The 13,251-nt window shown below is 41.9% G+C and overlaps 1 protein-coding gene and 1 pseudogene across 2 annotated transcripts in view; one reads left to right on the top strand and one right to left on the bottom strand.

Moving 5' to 3' along the window:
• The window catches only part of LOC105537839, a 19,413-nt pseudogene extending 7,279 nt beyond the window's left edge, over positions 1–12,134 (bottom strand).
• NT5C2 (5'-nucleotidase, cytosolic II) overlaps positions 4,910–13,251 on the top strand; it is a 106,796-nt gene continuing 98,454 nt past the window's right edge. The window contains exons 1-3 of one of the 2 annotated variants that reach the window (XM_011977493.1): positions 4,915–5,059; positions 10,256–10,546; positions 12,381–12,505. In XM_011977493.1, coding sequence (XP_011832883.1) covers positions 12,405–12,505 — 101 coding nt within the window. In that variant the 5' untranslated portion in view covers positions 4,915–5,059; positions 10,256–10,546; positions 12,381–12,404. Of the gene's footprint in view, positions 5,060–10,255; positions 10,547–12,380; positions 12,506–13,251 lie in introns of both variants that reach the window. The other variant, XM_011977494.1, reaches the window with a different exon arrangement.

Raw genomic sequence — 13,251 nt, 5'->3', positions numbered from 1 at the left:
CTCGTGATCCGCCCGTCTCGGCCTCCCAAAGTGCTGGGATTACAGGCTTGAGCCACCGCGCCCGGCCACCTGGCTAGTTTTTGTTTTTGTATTTTTTAGTAGGGACGGGGTTTCACCGCGTTAGCCAGGATGGTCTCGATCTCCTGACCTCGTGATCCGCCTGTCTCGGCCTCCCAAAGTGCTGAGATTACAGGCTTGAGCCACCGTGCCCGGCTGAGAATCTGTACTCTTAACCACAGTATAATTCTGTGACTTCAAATTTTCTAACTTCTCTTTCCTGTTTACTTCTTTGTAAAATGAGAATAATAGTACCTAACATATAGGGTTGTTCTGAAAAGTCAGTGAGTTAAAATATGTACTGTACTGCTTAGAATCATACATGAAAAATAGTAAGTACTCAATAAATGTTGGCTGTTATCATGTTAGCATTATTAAGGCATTGAACTCATGCATATCTGAATTTTAACCAAATAGGTGGACTAAACCTTGAGTGCGAATTTATTTATTAAAAGGTAGAAATACTGTGGTCTGGTTATTTATGCCTTTCCGATTTTATCTTTTTAAATTATTTTGTGAGAGGAAAAAAAAAAAGCTGAACCAAAGTTGAATGGTGAGCAGGAGTTCATTGGTAAGAGAATGAGTTCTTTTTTGAAATAAAGCAGTTTTTTACCTGCCCTTTTTTTTTTTTTTTTGAGACAGAGTCTTTGTCTGTTGTCCAGGCTAGAGTGTGCAGTGATGCGATCTTGGCTCACACAACCTCTGCCTTCCCAGCTTAAGCAATCTTCCTACCTCAGCCTCCCGAGTAGCTGGGTCTACAGGCACCCATCACTATGCCTGTCTAATTTTTGCATGTTTTTATAGAGATGGGGGTTTTGCCATGTTGCCTAGGCTGGTCTCGAACTCATAAGCTCAAGAGATCCGCCTGGCTTGGCCTCCCAGAATGGTGGGATGATAGGTGTGAGCCACTGTACCTTGCCCTAAGGAGTATTCAGGAATCATTACTAAAGGTGCAAAGTGTTATATATGGTCTGAATGTAAAAATTGTGCAACTTGTTTATACCTGTATGCTTTTGAAGACCTCAGTTAATTATGGCAATGTTTTGAAGAAATAGCTCAATATTTTAAAATGTTTTCCTTACATGCTCTCTTGTTCCTTTGTGTCAATAACCATGTTATTGTTGAAGGTCTGGTATTCAAAACATTCGGTTAGAAGCAACCTTAATGTGTTGATGTAGAAGAAATATATAGCAGTCTATGTGATATGGCAGGATAGTAGCAATAGAATGTTGATGAGAACATAGCAAAATTCCAGTCTTTTTTGTATGTTTTTTAAAACTTTAGGAACAGATGAAATAAATTTGTAGTTTCTAGTTACAATTTCAGACTACAGATAGGAGCATGTAGCTGCTTGAAGAAGAAAAACAAATTGTCAAGGCAACAGGTACTGCATTTCTCACTGGACAAGATCTCTTCTCAACTTTGTTATTTTTTCCTTCAGAGAACAAGGAAGCTTTTGTTCCAAGGCCTGATGTTGAAATGTTAGCAAAATATTATGTTAATCAAGCCAAGAATCTTATGTATTTGTGAATCAAGAGTAAGATTTCACGAATATTCATTTAGAGCAAGGACTTGTGCAGTTATTCTTGCATTTTCAGGCTTACACAAAAATAGGCTTCTGAAAACCAAAGGACTCCATGTATAGAGGTTTAGTGGTTCATTTATTTGTCTGTTAAGTCTACCCTGCGAGATGCTGGGGATAGAGCAGCAAATAAAACATTCCTCTGCCTTATGGAGCTTATATTTTGGAGAGATTGACAGAATGCAAACTGTCAAATGTAAGTATTACGTGCAAAAAACAAGTAAAGTAGGATAAGAGGAGAGTGAGTGATGTGTGTGGGTAAGTGCGATATTATTAGTTGGAGTTTGTTATTCGTCGGCATTACTTTGGTGTGTGAACTATGAGTGTTGGCCTTTGACAGGAATGTGTAGTGCAATTTGGGACAAATGACATAAAGAACTCTGAATGAAAATAATGAAATGAAAAGCAAACAAAAAACTTGTTTATAGGCTAGGCTCAGTGACTCATGCCTGTAATTCCAGCACTTTGGGAGGCAGGTGGATCATTTGAGGTCAGGAGTTCGAGACCAGCCTGACCAACACGGTGAAATCCCATCTGTCCTAAAAATACAAAATTAGCCGGGCGTGGTGGTAGATGCCTGTAATCCCAGCGACTTGGGAGGCTGAGGCAGGAGAATCGCTTGAATCCGGGAGGCGGAGGTTGCAGTGAGCCAAGATTGCATCATTGCACTCCACCTGGGCAACAAGAGTGAAACTCCTGTCTCAAAGAAACTTAAAAAAAAAAAAAAAACAAAAAAAACTTATCATGAACTGTTTAAAAGATGATGAGAGGTAGTGAAACATTTAACATAATTTAAATGCAACAGTTTTAAGGAGTCTTCTGGAAAAATAGGCATTTTTTCATCTTAAACTATTTTATTTTGTAATTTTTATAGATTTAGGGGATACAGTTTTGGATATATAGCTTAGCGGTGGTATGGCTTTTTAGTGTAACCATCACCTGAGTAGTGTACATTGTACTCATTAGGTAATTTCTCATCCCTCACCCACCTCTCACCCCCACTTAAAGTATTTTATATATGTGTGTGTACATATACATATATGTATCTCCTTTCATGTGTTTTGTGATGATAAGGATTAAAGTTTACAAAATACTTTAAAAAGCTATAGCTTATTTCACAGTGCTGTTCTTTGAGTTATAGGTGACACTGTTAACTACAAATATGAGGATTTAGTTTTTCAGCAGTACTGGTAGATAAAGTAAACTTGCATCTGACTTTCTGTGTTTTTAAGGGGATGTATTTGTCAGTAAGTTGGTTTGTGGCTGTGTTACAGAGAGGACCCTTAATCACAATATAACAATAAAACCAAGTGGCTAACTACTATAGTTTATTGATTTTACTCGCTCATCTGCCAAGGATTGGGGTTATCAAAGACTGAATAAAATGTGGCTGTTTAGTACAATATGAGGCATACAAGTGGAGGATATAGCTTTAACTTTTCTTTTTCCAGAAACTGCTTTAATGTAAGTAATATGCAATGAAAGTTTTTGTATTTAGAGACCAAAATAAGTTTCAGGCTGGTGAGAAAATTTGAAGAAATTATTTAAAATTATCCTTTCCATTTAAGTTTTAGGGCAGTGTTCTTAGAATGAGAGTAAATGGATTGATTATAAAACTTACAAATGCCAAGTTTTGTATTTTTTTTTTTTTGAGATGAAGTTTTGCTCTGTCATCCAGGCTAGAGTACAGTGGCGTGATCTTGGCTCACTGCAAGCTCTGCCTCCCAGGTTCAAGTGATTCTCCTGCCTCAACCTCCCAAGTTGCTGGGATTAAGAGTGCCTGCCAGCATGTTTGGCTAATTTTTGTATTTTTAGTAGAGATAGGGTTTCATCTTGTTGACCAGTTGGTCTCGAACTCCTGACCTCAGGTTATCCACCTGCCTCGGCCTCCCAAAGTGCTGGGATTACAGGTGTGAACCACCCAAGTTTTGTATTTTAAATACAAAATTAAAATTTCAGTAAAGTAGAAACTAGTGATTATTCATACTGCTGTTATTAGCCTATTATCTACGTTGACATACTTTTTCCATTGAAAAATGAGTATTTGATTCAAACTGCCATGTGTTAAACACTTCGCCTGATAGACCTGCTCTACATATTGTTAAAGTGCTTCTTACTTTATTCCAAATGAATTACTCACCTAACTTGAAATAGAGGTGTAAAATGACTTTTTTTTTTTTTTTTGAGACGGAGTCTCGCTCTGTCAGCCCAGGCTCAATGCAGTGGCTGGATCTCAGCTCACTGCAAGCTCCGCCTCCCGGGTTTACGCCATTCTCCTGCCTTAGCCTCCCGGGTAGCTGGGACTACAGGCGCCGGCCACCTCGCCCAGCTAGTTTTTTGTATTTTTTAGTAGAGACGGGGTTTCACCGTGTTAGCCAGGATGGTCTCGATCTCCTGACCTTGTGATCCGCCCGTCTTGGCCTCCCAAAGTGCTGGGATTACAGGCTTGAGCCACTGTGCCCGGCCATGTAAAATGACTTTTTAAAGAGTGTTTGCCAATGTATAACTCTAGCAGCATGGCATTTTATCTTAATGCAGAATTGTCATGAAAAGAAGTGCTGATTGCTTTTTTTTTTTTTTTTTTTTTGAGATGGAGTGTTGCACTCCAGCTCTGTTGCCCAGGCTGGAGTGCAGTGGCACAATCTCAGCTCACTGCAACCTCCGCCTCCCAGGTTCAAGCAATTCTCCTGCCTCAGCCTCCCGAGTAGCTGGGACTACAGAGATATGCCAGCATGCCTGGCTAATTTTTTCCCATTTTTACTAGAGTCAGAGTTTCATCATGTTGGCCAGGCTTGTCTTGAACTCCTGACCTCAAATGATCCACCCACCTTGGCCTCCCAAAGTGCTAGGATTTCCGGCTTGAGCCACCATGCCCGGCCTTGACTGCTATTTATATACTTTTATCAATTTGGGCATGGCATGAAGAATGTTACTGTACTACATCATAATTCTTGAACTTTTCTTAACATTATGTTAAGTAATGAGAAGGTAATTATGGGAGGGACAAAATTTCCTTTCATTGTAGTTTAAAGATAGTGGTCTTACTACATGCGGCTGTCAGCATTTTATTGGCATACCATTTTGAGGGAAAGAATATTCAGTGCACATTGCTCCAGGCTTACCCTACAGTTTCAGTTGCTCTTTGCTTCCTGTTTTCAGCAGTTGCCTAAAGCTGTTGGAGCAGCTGTTTTCCTTTCTTTGGGGGAGGGTGATGGTAGTGGTGAAGGGGACTGTGCATGTTTTGCCTGTGAAAAAAATTTTTTTCTTTTCGAGACAGTCTTGCTCTGCTGTCCAGGCTGGAGTACAGTGATGTGATCTCCTGACATCAGGTGATCCACTCGCCTCAGTCTCCCGAGTTCTGGGATTACAAGTGTGAGCCACTGCCACTGGCTGAAAAACAGTCTTATTGTGGCATAATTGGTATACAATAAGTTGCACATAGAGTATATAATAAGTTTTGACATATATATATGTACCCATGAAACCATCACCATAATGAAGATATTGAACGTATCACCACTTCTCCCCAAAAGTTTTCCTGGGCTCCTTTGTAATACCTCCTCCTCTCCCTACTTGACCTCCCTACCCCAGGGAACCACTGATCTGCGTTCTGTCAGATTAGTGTGCATTTTCTAGGATTTTATATATATGGAATCATACACTATGTACTCTTTGTCTTTCACTCAGTGTAATTATTATGAATTTTTTTAATGTTTTGCATGTAAATACTTTATTCCTTTGTATTGCATAGTAGTATTACATTGTACAGATGTACCATAAGTATTTTTATCCATTCACTTGTTGATAACGTTTGGGTTGTTTGTAGTTTCTGGCCATCACAAAGCTGCTGTGAACATTTGTGTATAAGTTTAAAAAAAAATTTTTTTTTTTTAAGATAGGATCTCTGTCGCCCAGGCTGGAGTGCAGTGGCACAAGACGATCTTGGCTCACTGTAGCCTCAACCTCTTGGGCTCATGTGATCCTCCCAAGTAGCTGGGACCATAAGCATGTGCCACCATGCCCAGCTAATTTTTCAATTTTTGTGAAGACTGCATTTTGCCACGTTGCCCAGGCTGCTCTTGAACTCCTGGGTTCAAGCAATCCGCCCATCTTGGCCTTTCAGAGTATTGGGATTACAGGCATGAGCCACTGTGCCCAAGCCTGTGTTCAAGTCTTTATATGGATATATGCTTTAATTTCTCTTGGACAGTTACTTACAATTAAAAAGCCGGGGACATATGATAGGTATATGTTTAAGTTTTAAATAAATGGCAGACTTTTCCAGAGTGCTTGTGCCATTTTTATTTTCTTTCCAGCAGTGTAGTATAATTCAAGTTGCTCTACATTCTCAACATTTGATGTTGTCTGTCTCTTTAATTTTAAATATTCAAATAGGCGTATTTTGGTATCTTACTGTGTTTTTAATTTGTATCTCCCTAGTGACAAATGATGTTAAACATCACTTCATGTGCCTATTTGCCATTTATATATATTCTTTGATGAAATGTCTATGCATATCTTTTGCCTGTATTTTAATTGGATTATTTATCTTATTATTGCATTTTGAGAGCCCTTCATATATTCTGGATACAAGTTCTTTTGTCAGATGTGTGTTTGCAAATATTTTGTCCCAAACCATAGCTTGTCTTTTTCCTCCCAATACGAGAGAGAGAGAAAACATCTAATGGAAAGATAATATATAAATGCAATTTTGTTTTGGTTTTTTAAGTTCTCAGCCATGCAGAGGGACTTAGAACAAATTAAGTATACAAACAAGGTTGCAGAGACAATATTTTAACCTCCTAAGAGAATAAAATATTCTGAATCTTTTGCATATGCACATAAACCATAATATGCAGAACAGATTAATATGATGTATATATGCCAACCCTGTGGTAGGTTGGTTTATTGTTTGTTTTATTTTTTTGTTTAGAAATTGGGTCTCACTGTCACCCAGGCTGAAGTGCAGTGGTATGATTGTAGCTCGCTGCAACGTCGAACTCCTGGGCTCAAGCGATCCTCCTGCCTCAGCTTCCTAAGTAGCTGAGAGTATAGGTGCAAACCACTGTGTTACTAAATACAAAAAATTAGCCAGGCGTGGTGGCATGCACCTGTAATCCCAGCTATTTGGGTGCAGTTGTTGTTTGTGTATGTGCAGTTGTTGTACATACAACTTGCTTTATTTTGTATATCACTCCCTTACTTTACGCAGGTCTCTGAACAAATATTATCTCCTCAAAGAGGCCTTCCATGGTTTTCCTACGTACAGTATTGTTACAGGAAAGGGGTCCTGATCCAGACCCCAAGAGAGGGTTCTTGGATCTGATGTAATAAAGAATTTAGGGCGAGTCCGTAAAGTGAAAGCAAGTTTATTAAGGAAGTAGAGAAGGCTGAGCACAGTGGCTCACACCTGTAATCCCAGCACTTTGGGAGGCTAAGGGCAGATCATTAGGTCAGGAGTTCGACACCAGCCTGACCAACATGGTGAAACCCCGTCTCTACTAAAAATACAAAAATTAGCTAGGCAAGGTGGCGCGTGCCTGTAATCCCAGCTACTCAGAAGGCTGAGGCAGGAGAATCACTTGAAACTGGGAAGCGGAGGTTGCAGTGAGCCAAGATCGCGTCACTGCACTCCAGCCTGGCCTACAGAGCGAGACTCCATCTCGAAAAAGAAAAAAGATAATGTAGAGAAATAAAAGAATGACCACTCTGTAGGCAGAGCAACCCCAAGGGCTGCTGCTTGTCCTTTTTTTTTTTTTTTTTTGAGACAGTCTTGCTCTCGTTGCCCAGGCTGCAGTGTAGTGGCGTGATCTCGGCTCATTGCAACCTCCACCTCCCGGTTTAAAGCGATTCTCCTGCCTTAGCCACCCAAGTAGCTGGGATTACAGGTGTGGGCCACCGTGTCCAGCTAATTTTTTGTATTTAGTAGAGACGGGATTTCACCATGTTGGTCAGACTGTTCTCAAACTCCTGACCTCAGGTGATCACCCGCTTTGGCCTCCCAAAGTGCTGGGATTACAGGCGTGAGCCACTGCGCCAGTCGCTGCTTGTCCACTTTTATGCTTATTTCTTGATTATATACTAAACCAGGGTGGATTATTCATGCCTCCCCGTTTTAGAACATGTAGGGTAACTTCCTGACGTAACCATGGCCTTTGTAAACTGTCGTGGTGCTGGTGGGAGTGTAGTAGTGAGGACAGCAGAGGTCACTCTCATTGCCATCTTGCTTTTGGTTGGTTTTGGCTGGTTTCTTTATTGTAAGATATTTTATCGGCACGGTCTTTATGATCTGTATCTTGTGCTGACCTCCTGTCTCATCTTGTGACTTAGAATGCTTAATCATCTGGGAATGTAGCCCATTAGGTCTCAGCTTCATTTTACCCAGCCCCTACTCAAGATAGTTGCCCTGGTTCAGATGCCCCTGAGAGTATGACCATTGTCATTCTTTATTTTCTTGCCTTATTTATCTTTTTTTTTTTTTTGAGACAGAGTCTTGCTCTGTCCCCTAGGCTGAAGTGCAGTGGCACGATCTCAACTCACTGCAACCTCTATCTCCTGGGTTCAAGTGATTCTCTTGCCTCAGCCTTACGAGTAGCTGGGATTATGGGTGCATGCCACCACACCCAGCTAATTTTTGTGTTTTTAGTGGAGACAGGGTTTCACCATGATGGCCAAGATGGTCTTGATCTCTTGACCTCGTGATCTGCCCACCTCGGCCTCCCAAAGTGCTGGGATTATAGGCATGAGCCACTGTGCCTGGCTTTTTTTTTTTTTTTGAGATAGGTCTTCCTCTGTCACTGAGGCTGGAGTGCAGTGGCATAATCGGCTCACTGCAAGCTCTGCCTCAACCTCCGCCTCACTGCAACCTCTGCTGGGCTCAAGTGATACTCCTGCCTCAGCCTCCCAAGTAGCTGGGACTACAGGTACCGACCACCATGCCCAACTAATTTTTGTATTTTTTGTAGAGATGGGTTTTCGCCATGTTGCCCAGACTTCAAATTCTTGAGCTCAAGTGATCCGCCCACTTTGGCCTCCCAAAGTGATGGGATTATAGGCATGAACCACTGTGCCTGGTCTGTGTACAAGTTTTATAGTTTTAGATTTTACATTTAGGTCTATGATCCGTCTTAAATTTTGTGTGTGTTGAGAGGTGTGGATTAAGTTCATTTTTCCACAAAAGGAGAGCCAGTTGTTCCTGCACAATGGATTATTCAGTCATTAGAAGAAATGAAATGTGATATGTGATACTACATGGATGAGCTTTGAAAATATTATGCTAACTGAAAGAAGGCAGACACAAAAGGTCACATGTTGTATGATTCCATTTATATGAAATATCCGGAATAGTTAAATCCAGAGACAGGGTCTAGATTGGTTGTTGCCAGGGGCTAGGTGGAGGGCATAGTGGGGAGAAAGTGCGTAGTGGATAAGGGGTTTTACTTTAGAGTCATGAAAGTATTTTGACACTAAAAGGAGTTGGTGGTTGCACTAAATGCCACCAACTTGTTCACTTTAAAGTGGTCAGTTTTTGGCCGGGCGCGGTGGCTCAAGCCTGTAATCCCAGCACTTTGGGAGGCCGAGACGGGCGGATCACGAGGTCAGGAGATCGAGACCAGCCTGGCTAACACGGTGAAACCCCGTCTCTACTAAAAAATACAAAAAACTAGCCGGGCGAGGTGGCGGGCGCCTGTAGTCCCAACTACTCGGGAGGCTGAGGCAGGAGAATGGCGTAAACCCGGGAGGCGGAGCTTGCAGTGAGCTGAGATCCGGCCACTGCACTCCAGCCTGGGTGACAGAGCAAGACTCCGTCTCAAAAAAATAAAAAATAAAATAAAGTGGTCAATTTTATGTGAATTTCCCCTGAATAGATTATTTTTTTTTAAAGCCACAGGGGTGATTTATATTAAAAAGACTTACCCTGGACAACATAATGAGACCCTGTCTGTACACAAATTTAAAAAAAACATTAGCTGGGTGTTGTGGTAAGTACCTGTAGTTCTAGCTGTTCTGGAGTCTGAGGTGGAAGGATCACTTGAGCCCAGGAGTTCAGGGTTACAGTGAGCTATGAGCATGTCACTGCACTCCAGCCTGGGCAACAGTGAGACCCTGTCTCAGAAGAAGGGAGAGAGGAAGGGAGGTATATATTGACTTCATGTCATAAATGATGTTAGCATTTTCAAGATGGGAACTATCTTAGGCTCCAGATGTTTTCACAAATAATGCTATTTTTATAAAATGTTAATAGACTTCTTAACTCTAAGAGGATATTTTTCATCCTTATTTGAAACTACTTAACTGATGAAAACTTCAAAAACAGAAGTGAAACCTAAGAATAGCCTGGTGTTAAAGTAGTTAAAGACACTTAAGCTGCACACCTCATTTTAGATGTTTATCCTAGTTAGATGAAATGTTTTAGTTTATTCCTTCTTTTTGCTCATAGTCTTTAAAATTGCCAGCTGAAAATAATTTATTACAGAAAAATGTAAAAGCATGCAATAAATAGAAATCAAATATTTATTGCTTGTATTTGTGCCACCATTGACTGAACTTAGTATGTTATCGAAATATATTTATCTTTTAAAGGGGTGACATTTTTTCCTTTTCCAAATGTTACAGTAAAACCAGGTGGAAGAGAATGGTTTTAGCAGCTTAGAAAAAAAAAAAGTAAAAATCTGAGGTCTGGCATTATAAGTTATTTATAACAATGGAAGAAGAAAAGACAAATTGTTTCACATTACAGACCTACCCCCAACTCCAAAGCCTAATACTTTCTTACCAAGTCAAAAAAAGAGACACATTTGATGTACAAGCTGGAGATTTCCACACGATTAAGACATTTATGAAAACCTAGATGGAGGCTGGGGAGTGGCTCTCACGCCTGTAATCACAGCGCTTTGGGAGGTTGAGGTGAGCAGATTGCTTGAGCCCAGGAGTTCGAGACTGGCCTGGGCAACATCTTTTGTAGAGACCCCCCCTTCTTTTCCCCATCTCTGCCTGTGGTCCCAGCTACTAGGGAAGCTGAGGTGGGAAGATGGCTTGAGCCTGGGATGCAGTGAGCAGAGATCACGCCACTGCGACCCTGTTTCAAAAACAAACCAAAAACCTAGATGAGGCAGTGTCCTTTTCAGCCCAAGTGCCACCAGACACAGCACAAGAGACTACTAAAACGCAATGGCAGGAGGCTGGGCATGCAATGTTTGGGAGTATAAGCACCACACTTCTGGCTCAGGATTTGGGAAGTAGGGTAAACAAAACCTACTTGGAAAATAATCAGGGAAGAAAACCAACAATTGTCTTCTGCAGAGATGGGGACAGGGAAGGAGGTAGGGCCAGGGCCAGGAGCATTTTACATCACTGACCTAACTCCATTTTACATCACTGACCTAACTCGGGAAGCTATCAGGGCCCGTCTTCAACTGACCTTAAGAGGAAAACCAGATGGCTGATGGGAGAATCCATGGGAGTGAGAGGGGGAAAGGGAATGTGGCTGGCAGGAGGCAATAACCCCTTCCTTCCTGGGCACAGGAAGGCAGTCAGGGCACCAGGTCCAGGCAATGACCTCACAAGGACAGCACAGTTTTTGCAGCTTAGAGATCACCCACCTGCCCCTACCTAACTACTCATTCTACTCAGCACTACCTGGTATAGGGCCACTCTCTGCCCCAAGGGAGTGGATGTCTCTGTAGCCTGGGGCTTCTTCTGAGGCAGCATTACCCTCTGCCCCCTTGGCTTGGGGCTCCTGGCTCTCAGGGGTAGCAACAGCTTTCCCTTGCTGGGCATTGCTCTTGTTGCTGCAGGCACCTTGCTCCTGCATTTCCTCTGGCTGAGAGGCAGAAGAACCACCCCCGTCCTCCTTCCAATTTTTGTGGAAGAGCAGGCTGCTGAATTTGAAAGATTTCTTAAGAGAGAACTTACTAGGGGAAACTTCCCCCTTGGCCTCAGCACCCTGGATAGGGGATGCTGGCTCAATGGCCTCGCCAACGGCCCCAGCTGTCTCATGTGTTCTGTTCACAGAGGGCAACACTCCTTCACCCTTGGGAGATAAGTCTTCATTGCTTTTCACGTGGCCATTGTCCTGTCTGTTGGCCTTTGCGGGGGAAGTGCCTGCTGCAACCCTGGTGGTCACATCTTCCGAGGAGCCTTGGAGCTCTGGCTGCCCGTGATGGTGGGGGTCTGCTGGGGGGTAGCCAGTATCCAACCCAGGCTCACACCTTGGGGTAGTACAGTGGGATTGGCTGGCCAGGCAGAGGGATGGGGCTGGCGTCTCACAGGGATGGGGAGACAAGCTGTACCCCCACTCCAACCCGCTTGCTGTGCCTGCTACTGTTCTACTCCACATCAGAATCTGTTGATCAGAATTTAAAATTTGCCTACTACACATATTTTAAAAACATACATCAACTTAAAATTATGTATCTTCACAAACTGTGCTGTGCTGTGGTTTTAGTGCCTTTTCTAGATTCTAGGATTAGAGTTAGTAATTACTGGCAGCCATGCTTAATTATTTGGAAGTATAAATTATCTTTCTGGATTGAAATTACCATATGAAATTATTTTTCCAACTTTAGATTGTTGAGAAGTGTCAGTATAATTTTCAGCATATTTACTGTATTCAGTGTGTTTTAATAGGTAATTATATTAGGCAGTTTGCAAGCTGGAGTTTTTCTGATTTTTAGAAAAATCAGATGTCAGTATACAAATGCCAATATTGAGTTACTAAATTAATGATTTTCTTTTCTAGAATACAAAATACAGTTAAAATAAAATGTCAACCTCTTGGAGTGATCGATTGCAGAATGCAGCAGATATGCCTGCTAACATGGATAAGCATGCCCTGAAAAAGTATCGTCGAGAAGCCTATCATCGGTAAGTATTTTGTCTATTTAATCCTCAAAACAGCTCTGTGAAGTGGGCACTTCATTTTACAGATGATGAAATTAATGTACAGAGAGGTTAAGTAACTCAGATCGTATGTTTAGTTCATGGTATAAATCTAGTTCTAAATCGAGACTTCTAACTACTGGTACACCATACTGCTTTGTATATCTACTAATAAAAGTCTTTAAGAGAAAAATGTCTTTGGTTGCTAGAAAATTACACCTAAGTTAATAAGAATTTTTTCTTTCTTTGAGGGGGTGCTGGGTGGACAGAATCTTGCTCTGTTGCCCAGGCTGGAGTACAATGGCGCAGTCTTGGCTAACTGTAACCTTTGCCTCCCAGGCTCAAGCAATTCTCTTTCCTCAGCCTTCTGAGTAGCTGAGACTACAGGTGTGCACCCAGCTAATTTTTGTATTTTTTTGTTTTCTTTTTTGGCCAGAGTCTCACTGTTGCCTAGGCTGAAGTGCGGTGGTGCAGTCTCAGCTCACTGCATCCTCTGCCTCCTGGCTTCAAGTAATTCTCATGCCTCAACTTCCCCAATAGGTGGGATTACAGGCATGGCCACCGTGCCAGACTAATTTTTGTAGTTTTGGTAGAGACAGGGTTTTGCCATGTTGGCCAGGGTGATCTTGAACTCCTGGCCTCAAGTGATCTCCCCACCTCGGCCTCCCAAAGTGCTGGGATTATAGGCTTGAGCCACCACACCCTGCCAAGAATGAATTTTTTTTTTTTTT

The sequence above is a fragment of the Mandrillus leucophaeus genome, unplaced genomic scaffold (genome assembly GCF_000951045.1).
Source record: "Mandrillus leucophaeus isolate KB7577 unplaced genomic scaffold, Mleu.le_1.0 Scaffold18, whole genome shotgun sequence".
NCBI lineage: Eukaryota > Metazoa > Chordata > Mammalia > Primates > Cercopithecidae > Mandrillus > Mandrillus leucophaeus.
The sequence above is the reverse complement of the archived record's forward strand: the minus strand, read 5'-3'. Positions and strand labels throughout refer to the sequence as shown.